Source organism: Papaver somniferum, chromosome 2 (assembly GCF_003573695.1).
Source record: "Papaver somniferum cultivar HN1 chromosome 2, ASM357369v1, whole genome shotgun sequence".
Classification (NCBI taxonomy): Eukaryota; Viridiplantae; Streptophyta; class Magnoliopsida; order Ranunculales; family Papaveraceae; genus Papaver; species Papaver somniferum.
In genome coordinates, this window is record NC_039359.1 from 121,406,163 (window position 1) to 121,415,706 (window position 9,544).

At 37.5% G+C, this 9,544-nt stretch overlaps 1 protein-coding gene across 3 annotated transcripts; it reads right to left on the minus strand.

Annotated features, from left to right (window-relative positions):
* Positions 1 to 298: 298 nt before the first annotated feature.
* LOC113348980 (protein TOPLESS-like) lies at positions 299 to 8,653 on the minus strand. Of its 3 annotated transcripts, XM_026592899.1 has the most exons (26): positions 8,247 to 8,653; positions 7,975 to 8,154; positions 7,716 to 7,829; positions 7,442 to 7,600; positions 6,800 to 6,977; positions 6,589 to 6,712; positions 5,961 to 6,067; positions 5,645 to 5,813; positions 5,412 to 5,521; positions 5,256 to 5,325; positions 5,034 to 5,107; positions 4,759 to 4,854; positions 4,560 to 4,655; positions 4,327 to 4,454; positions 3,960 to 4,194; positions 3,716 to 3,862; positions 3,543 to 3,641; positions 3,253 to 3,399; positions 2,597 to 2,707; positions 2,338 to 2,517; positions 2,120 to 2,248; positions 1,944 to 2,039; positions 1,550 to 1,738; positions 940 to 1,106; positions 643 to 846; positions 299 to 549 (listed from the first exon to the last, which is right to left on the minus strand). In XM_026592899.1, the coding sequence occupies exons 1-25, from the start codon at positions 8,324 to 8,326 to the stop codon at positions 645 to 647; spliced, it is 3,387 nt and encodes a 1,128-aa protein (XP_026448684.1). In that variant the 5' UTR covers positions 8,327 to 8,653; the 3' UTR covers positions 299 to 549; positions 643 to 644. The 3 variants fall into 3 exon arrangements, with proteins under 3 accessions (XP_026448684.1, XP_026448685.1, XP_026448683.1); XM_026592900.1 differs by having other exon boundaries at positions 299 to 846; positions 5,645 to 5,810; XM_026592898.1 differs by having other exon boundaries at positions 299 to 846.
* Positions 8,654 to 9,544: the final 891 nt, after the last annotated feature.

Consider the following 9,544-nt stretch of genomic DNA (forward strand, 5'->3'; position numbering starts at 1 on the left):
ATTAGATTTTGGGGTTTGCAAGTGTTCTTCACGGTTAATAGTGAGAACAGAAGGGGAAAAAAAAGGAGGAAGGTTATCTTTGGTTTTGAACCGGGTCGTATGCGAGGGTCGTTTTGTCCGACTCGTATGAAAGTTTGGCCAGGTCATATGGGGCGAGTCAAGTACGAGTTTATCACTCCCTTGATCCAAAAACCCCCTCCCTATAACAAAAATGTCTAGTAAACCAACAACTTTTTGATACTGCTGGAACTTGCAGAGCAAACCAATAACTTTTTAATACTGCTGGAACTTGCAGAGCTCCACAAAGAATAATGAAACCATTCGATATTTCCTTCTTCAAACCCTATGATTCACAATTTAGTTAGTAGTAAAATGTCATAGTTTTACCTTAACAACCTAATCATATGACCTCCCTACATTTACAATCATCTACCTTCAGCTCAAGCATTCTACAAATGAACTGGACCATCAGCCAAAGTCTTGACCGTAGGTTAATGACAGGTGATGACGATTAAAGATTTGCTTGAGCTGTCAGTCAGCCACCTAACCCTAAAAAATAATACGGTAATGATTAATTTCGCATGAGCTGCGGTCGAGTGGGATTAGGGGTAAAAATCATGTACTGGTGCCTGGAGAGCATACCGTCATCTTGGCAATTGATCAGAACCACCGGCTTGACCAGATGTAATGCTTGTACCAGCACCATTTTCGGGTGGTGGAACAGTTCCCCATTTGCCTTCCGACTCTAACGGTTCAACGACGTAGACCCCTCCATCACTCAAGCCAAGTGCAATTTGATTAGGTTCAGTTGGATGAGCCGCGATCACAAGTGGATGCACCCTCGAGCTAATATAGAATGTAGTTAATATATTAGAAAAGAAAAGAAAAATTGGGTCTTACGGAAAAAAGTGCAATTACTAAGGTCGCCACAACAATTACCTGATGTTTGGTGATAGATAAGCAGTAGGATTAATCTGACACCTTAATATGAGTGTTGTGGATGTAAATACGCCAACACTACCATCTCCGAAACTAGCATAAATTGATTGGCTATCACATGAGTATGTAGCATGTGTAATAGGAACGCTCGATTCTTGTGGTATCCACTGTAAGAATATCAATACATATAGCAGATCAAATTCATCTATGCAGACAACTACAGAAGAAAACTCACAAGCTATGAGGAATTCTCAATTTGTCTCAAAATCTCACTGAAGAGAAGGTTTAAATTTGCTTAGTTGAGACTGGCGACTTAAGCTGATGTGCAATCTTAATTTACCTGATCTAAAGAGGTAACCATTCTTTATAAATGTCTCCAGGACAAATTAATTAATTATCTATCGAAGTTCGTCTGAATGAAACAAATGGGACAGAAGAAAACCACCCACTGATAAATCATCTAGAAGATACCCAGTGGGAGACAATTAAGTGCTAACCTACAATATGCGGCATGCATCTGTACCAACTGAAATAAATGTACAGAAGGAAAACTAAATACCAATGTAAGCCGGAACTCATGTTATAACCAACAGCTAAGAACCCAAATTACCTGTTTAACACATTCGAGTTTTGGTGCTTCATATATGGCTATTTGAGTTTCATGAACTACCAGAAAGTGTATTTGATCCTGGTGAAACTGAACACGAGTCTCTGCAAGTGGAGCTGACACTCGTCCTGTTGGAATCTGCAAAAATTTACTGGCCTGTTTGTCCCATCCATCGGTGCTCCAAACACATAGCTGGTAAGAAAAAAAGGTAGACCTGTTAGTGATTTCAAAATTAATTCACAAAATGACTGAAAATAGCAACACAAAATGTGGTCTATAGACTAATTTCTTGTACTGACGATTCAAACATTTCTTCTGAAAATTCCACATTCCAATACCACTACTTGTTTGTAACTTGTATGGAATTACGAGAACAATTGGACAGAATTTCACTGACCTGTGCATCTGCTCCTGATGATACAAGCACATTCAGGGAATTAGAAAAGGCAAGACCTGTTACTCTCTTTTGATGGCCTTTCAGTTTACTTTTAACCTACAAAAGGATGGCATACCAATGTTAGCGCATGTGTTCGCTACAAACCAACTAAATTCTCAGTACAATAAGATCAAGACCTCATCAACTCGAACGTTATAGATTTGAATAGAGGAATCCTCCATTCCTATGGCAATGATGTTATTGTCCTGTGGATGGAAAGCCAGAAAAGTCGCAGCTGGAGGTGGAGGCATGAATGTCGTCATTGTCTGTTGCATAAGCCAAATTCAGCACCAAGTTTCTAAAGGAGGAGCTAAGGATAATGAATGATTAATACATGACAATGATTTTAATATACCTTAAATGTCATCATGTTGAAAAGTGATATTTTTCCTCCTGATGCCGACATAACATAAGAATCATTCTTTGAAAGTGCAAAGCAAGGAACAGCATCTTCAGGCTTTGTATCACTGATCTCATTGGTCATTACTATTCCACTAGAGGGTTGCCATAATTGAGGTGGCACGTTGGTGGTTGCCTGCAAAAGGTTATGCATTTAATTTAGTGACAACAAGATGTCTTGCACAAATCCAAGTTTCCAGATCATCAATCATTACCTTTCCTGTTGTGTTACGATCATTCCTCTGCCATTTCCACAACTTGTGAACCGCATTAGCTGCTAAAGCTAACAAGGCAATTCCTGAATTCGTGTAAATCAATCTAGAAACCTGATAAACCAATAATGAGGAAGGAACAACCACAACTTAGCTAAAAAAAAGATAAATGAACAACCATTATAATTAGAAGATCAGGCAATCCAAATAGACTAAAAGGGAAAACAATCTGACAATACATGCTTCTTTTGAACAGAAAAATAGACAAATAGTGGGAACCAATTTCATGCAGGTGAATAAAATGTCTCCAATATTACGGTTCAGAGATATTCTAGGTTGAAAGTCAATAAATCCATATGTTTCAAGCCAGAAAGTTTAACACTTATCTCAGCTACAGCTCAAACCTCAATTAAAGAAGTCGATCACAAACTGTTAAGCAGTCCAGGTCCAAACAGTGCAAGTGTGGCAACTCTTTCCTTATGTATCTGCTGTATGTATTAGGCTCAGCTAGCTTTAGCCAGTTAAAGGCAGATGTAAAGGTAACTCGATGCGGAGATGGGAACAAGATAGAATAGAGTTATAAAATGGATGCATGGCACGCCTTCAACACCTAAGCAAATGGATAAACTACTCAAGATTGTGATTAAGAGAAGACGTACCCGTAGAGCTGCCAAATTATCTGGAAGGCATAAGGAGCGACATTGTGAAGGTTCGCTGATTTCAGTGAGCTTCCAAATCTTAGGTTTCTCCACAGATTCTTCAGTAATTCTCGGTTTCACATCCGCCAAACTTCGACTGTCTCCATTCTACAGAAAATAAAAGTAAAGTAGTTATTCTATATACCATTATCCAAATATAGAGAATGCGTCCAAGAACAGAATAACTACAAATCTGTCACAGATCCAGATCCAGATCCAAACAACCCACGAGAAGCATCAAATCAACTTACCAATCCACCCATTGCCACTATAGGAGGACCTCGATCAGAAAGTCCAGCACTTGGTCCAGCAACTGCACCCCCAACTCCCAATGCATTAATCATGGGTCCCTGCAAAATAAAAGTCACTTTCACATAACATGTTCAATTTATGGTCTACTAAGAAGTTGAGATGATCAGGTTACCTTTGCAGCAGCTTCAGATGTTCTTGGACCTTCAACAGAATGTAGTAGGCGGAGTCCATCAGAGTTTGCTAATACTTTTATACCATTATCATTAGCAGAAACAGCCAACAATGTCCCTTCTTTGTTAAACCGAATACGGGGAGAGGCCTGTAGAAAATACAAAGAAGATTGGTTGTTTTATTTATGCAACACGAAAAGTTAAGGAAAAGTAGGTATTTTGTATCAAGGGTGTATGTAGTAGTACCGTCAATCCACCATCTGCATCAAAAGTTGTCAGGACGTTTTGGTTGTCCATATCCCAAATCTTGATCACGAAATCATCCCCAACTGCCAAGAACCTGTTTTTAGTGGTATCAAACTGCACAACCCCAGTCGAACGCTTCCGGAATCCTATATATGTTCTCTTTACTGCCCCTTCACTTTCATTCCATTCCACGAGAAATGAATCTCCATCTTTACTAGTTCCACATGAGAATAATCTAGTTTTCCATAAACCAAAGACGCAGGTGTTTCAATCAAACAGTTCATATAATTTAAACAAATAAACTTGCACCAGAACACGGGACACTTTGTACTGTCATCGAAGTGAAAGAAAGAACCCATTTACAAACCTTGTTCCATCCGCACTGTAGGACATGGTCGTACAACCCTGGCCTGGTGCATCGTAGTCGACTCTTGACCCAAGATTATCATACAGCCACGCCTTAATCTTCCCATCTACAGCTGTTGAAAAGATAAACTGCGAGACAGAGAGGTTAGAAAAAAAACTGCAGCTTCCAGATTACCCTAATTAGGATGGAAATGAATAATGAATATCGTACGCCATCTATGAAGAGAAAAGCACCTGAATGTTTTCCTTGTAGTGAGGACAAACAGAGAAGACTGGTGCTTCATGACCTTCAAAGGTGTACTGTTTGGCACCGGTGACCGCATCCCACACCTACAAAAACTCATGCTCTTATAAAATTCAGATCACAAATTTCAACACTCCACCATACGCAACCATTATTACCAGAGGTGAACTTCATAAGTATGATAAATACCTTGATAGATTTATCATCACCGCAAGTGATGATACATAATTGTTTATTTGGGTGAGAGAAAGCAAGATCATTAACAGCACCAACATGAGCATCAATCTGAAATGGTATAACAAATTTCACAAGCAATTCAGACGTAAATAATTACCCGCCAATCCATATTCTCCAAATAATGCAGATGTAAAAATGCATACAAATTAGACGGGGTGATGGACCATATGGTAGTTCATCTAATAAAAAGTACTTAATCACCAAAACATCAGAAGAACGATACAGACCTCCAAGTGATGTCGCACGTCGTCCCCACCATGATAGGAGTGTACATGCACAATGTGTTTGCTGTGTGCAACACCTGAAGCATGGGTTTAAAATATGGTAAAAAGCAATCTTAAACATGAATCCATCAAGGCTTGCCATTAACAATCTTTAAGCACTCTAATCTCAATCGTACAACACATACAAAATAAAACTAGCAGAACTTTTTTACATCTGGAACATACCAAGAAGAGCACCATCAGGACTCCACATTACACGGTTAACGGATATAGAAGGTTCCTTCGCCAAAGCGGACTAATTAGATAAACAAGAAAACTGAATTTAATCTCATGTTTGATAAATTAGTAAAAACACATTTAGTTAAAATGCAGAAGTCACACCTGCAAAGGCATTGAGCATGTGCTACTGTCCCAAATCTTAAAATTTCTATGAGCAAGCCTTTCGCGGTTACCCAACTCCCAGATAGCAATATCACCAACATTTGTTCCAACTGAAAGTTCAAATTCCCCAATATCAGGAACATATGATAGCTACCTTTATTTCATCTATGGGCAGAGAAAACAATTAAAGTAATTATACAACTAGAGACACAAAATGCAACTTGCAAGCTAACCAAGGAGTAGAGTCTGTTGCACAGGATGAAAATCCATGCTCTTGATAGCAGAGCCTTGATGCAGGCTCATAACAACATTTTTAGGTAGTTCATCCAAAGAGTATAAGCTCTGAGCATGACTTTGACCAGGGTATTGGATAGGCAGTATGTTAACTGGCAAATTAGGCTGCTGCAGTAGATGAAGAGGAGTCAATTAAACAGATTAACAAAATGAATGTAAGAGAAAAACTAAACAAAAAAAAATGTATTTTGTAGTAATCCCCAAATGATTACTTTAGAATTATCAAAACTGAAGGATACGCTCAAAAAGTAATACCTCATCTAATGCTAGTCTTGTTCTTTTCAAAACATGTTCAGAATCTGCAGTTTGATAATCCATGGCAGGGTTGTTGGTAGGAGTCCTTGGACGCTTTAAAAGGTTCGCTGTAGTCAATAATAAACAAAATATCAAATAAAGCATAAACAAACCAGAGGATAAGGTCAAGAGGAAAATGTAAATGTGAAGACATACATACTCATCTCTACTATAATTCTATTAAATTATATTTTCTAACATCCTCTCCTTATCAGTGACTTAAGTAGTCTAGTATCTTCCACAGTATTCTATTATTGCTGCCAGCATGATCGCAGTCATTACCACATGAATAGCTCAAAATATTTCTTTGAATGGCTACAATGTTTTCAATAAATACAACAATCCCATTTACATTAACATACTACTCTTACGTACTACAAGAATGAGTCTCTACGCACAAAAGCATGCACACTTCTTTCTCATATTTTGCTATGCACTTCAAAAGGCATTATTCAGATTGAAAATCTTAACATGCATTAACAAGCAACAATTCAAAGACAAGTAAACATGTGAGTCATACAGCACATTCCAAATGCAAACGATCAACGGCCTTATTTCACCAAGAATATTCTTATGCCAACAAAAGTACCTGCACTGCTCGGAGCCCCTAAACCCATAGGCCCAGCAGAAGCTGCAGGGTGAGGCACCGCTGAGGGATTAGCCATCCATCCTGCAATAGATGTTGGTAGAGGTGCTTGAACAGGCTGAAATGGCTGAAATGTGAAAACCCAATCAGTTATCTTATTTAAAAAGTGGAAATGATATTTACAAGGGAAGATAATTTGTTTAATTTCACTTACACCATGTGCACCCAGTGGGGGGAAGGCCCCTGCTTTAGGAATGGTACCCATTAGCGGGTTAGTGACGGGGGAAGGAGCACGAGCGCCATTTGGTTGTCCACAAGTATGGTCCACAAAGAGGGTCTTGATGTCAGGGTTTGGCCTGGGATTTTTACAAAGTTGATGCTGCCAATTCAAACTGCAAACAAATCTAACAATTAAAGAAGGCTAATAACCATAACACTGAGACAGAGATTCTATCGTATGGGGTTATCAACTCGGCAAAGGAAAAAAAATATTTAATAAGACAGAGATATCAACAAGGTATATACATCAATATGAAACAGACAAGGAAATAACAACTTCTGATGCAAAAATCAAGTTATTAATCAGCTATAAGCATGAGAAAATAAATAATACATTTTTTATGTAAAATTTATTAGGAAGATATCTTCAAGTAAACAAGGTATAATGAACCAAATGAATAGTTAGGAAAGACATGGATATATATGTACATACATAGGTGTTGGCTTATAGTCAGACGTGTCAATACCGCTTTATTACGGACACGTATGAATACTTCTACATTAGAAGCTATGCCTTTTAATATTTCCTCTTTGTCGATAATAACGAAGCTAAAATAACTACACTATGGTTGGTTACCTCTGATTAATCAGTGTCCTGAGCCTCGAGTTCTTCAAAGTGGGAAACTGAAGCTTGTCCCTGAAAAGGGGATTTGCCTCTATCAGCTTTTTTAGTTCGGCAAGCATTATACCCCTAGCAGACTTGGTATCACCATACTTAGATAGCTGCTCATTCTCCCTGGAAGTAAAAAAATTGGAAATGGACTAATCATATAGGGGAAGGAAAAAAACAAAACCCATACAAACAAACATTATTCCATGAACTAAATTCATCCAATCCAATTTTGCACTACCTGAAGTTCTCTAAAGTAAGTAGCTGAGTGATTTCCTTGAACAACTCATCGTTAAAAGCCGAAAACACTTTCAAATCCTTGACCAAAATCTCTACTGCTTTAGAACGATCGTGTCTGAAACATAAATACAAACAACTCATCATTATCCTCTGAAACCTCAATTTTCTAAAATAAGAATAATCTAATTGCAAACTAAACAAGGAAACATAAAATTAAGCAAAATGAAATTTGATTCCATGAAATGAAATGAAACACTAACTTGTCAAGAGCTTCAAGATATTTCTGTTTCCGTATTTCAAAGAAGATCTTCATAGAGTATCTATTATCATCAACTTTAGTAAAACCAGAGAGATACTTCTCCACATCATCCCATTCTCCATTGTTCACAATATCCTCAAAATACTTCATATTAAAGAAAAAACCTGACTCTTGCTCCAATCTAAACAAAAATATCAAAATCAAACAAATTAAACTAATAACTACAACAAAACACAAAAAAACAAACAAAATTAAACAGAAATTACTACTTACTTGTGAACAGATTCCTTAAATTTCTCTTCATCAAGAAACTGAAGTATGAGAAAAACAAGCTCTCTGCTAAGAGAAGACATATTCACAGTCTCCGCCTCCAAGATCAAACTCTAAACCCTAAAATACAGATCTAACTCGTCTTCTTTACAAAATGAACAAAACCTCCAAAATAACTCGAATTAGGGTTTCAACTTTAACAATCTCACACAAATCGATCGATACAGCCTCTCATCTTTCAAATTTCAAACCTAATCTGGAGGAAAAAAATCACCGTTTCTCCTTCCACTAGTCGATTGACTAAACGAGGGAACAGATCTATAGTGGAAGAAAAAAAAATTGCAGACAGAAAGAAAAAAAATGAAGAACAAGATGAAGAAGATGAGTCGTGGTTTTCTTTCTCTTCTTCTATTTTAACTTTCTTTTTTATATATAAATACAGAGAACTCTGAAGCAAAATAAAAAATTAAATAATTAGCTAACGAAGACTGTACTCCTTCGGGTGGGATAATATAAATTTAAGAAAACTAGATCTAAGGTTTATCGTACTCTTAAGGATGATGCTAAGAAAATTAATACCTCAAACGAAAGCGAGATGGATGTATTAGTAAAGTTCTCGAAATGATAAGTGGATAAGTTAAAAGATAAGGGGGTAGGCTTATATCATAAGTAGGATTGCATTTTGCATAACGTTGTGATAAGTTAGCTGGCTTATTATCGCAAAGCGAGATTCCCGGTTATTGAGAAAGTGGAGAAGTATGCGGTGTTTTCTATGTAAAGAGTAAAGACTTCGTTACTAAAAAGTATGTGTGGGTGTGAGAGTTGTGACCGACGACTTTTTCGTTTGGAATTTGAAATGCTTATTCGGTGTTTTTCACGTGTACCGTAGTTGGTACGACGTCTGCGGTAAGATTGATGCAACGATGAGCTAAGTTGTAACTAGATAGGTTTAGGTTTCAGATGATGCATTAATTAATATTGCTGCGGAGCAAACTGCTAACACTCATCTTTGTCTGCGGGATAATTTGAATGAAGCAGCCACTTTTAAATTCTTTGTAGACATTTCTTTTGATAAACTCACTAATGATTAATGATTGTGGTTTTGGCATTGTCTGTTATGATACTGCAGGTGCCTTCGCTGGGTTCAAGGGATCTCATGGAACTGGAATAATTTATGCAGAAGCAGGAGAGTGTAGAGCTGTTTTTGAAGGACTGAGATGGACAAAGACAGTGGACTTAGACAGCATACACATCATATCTGATGTTGAGACAGTAGTAAACTCGATCAACAATATTTCTCT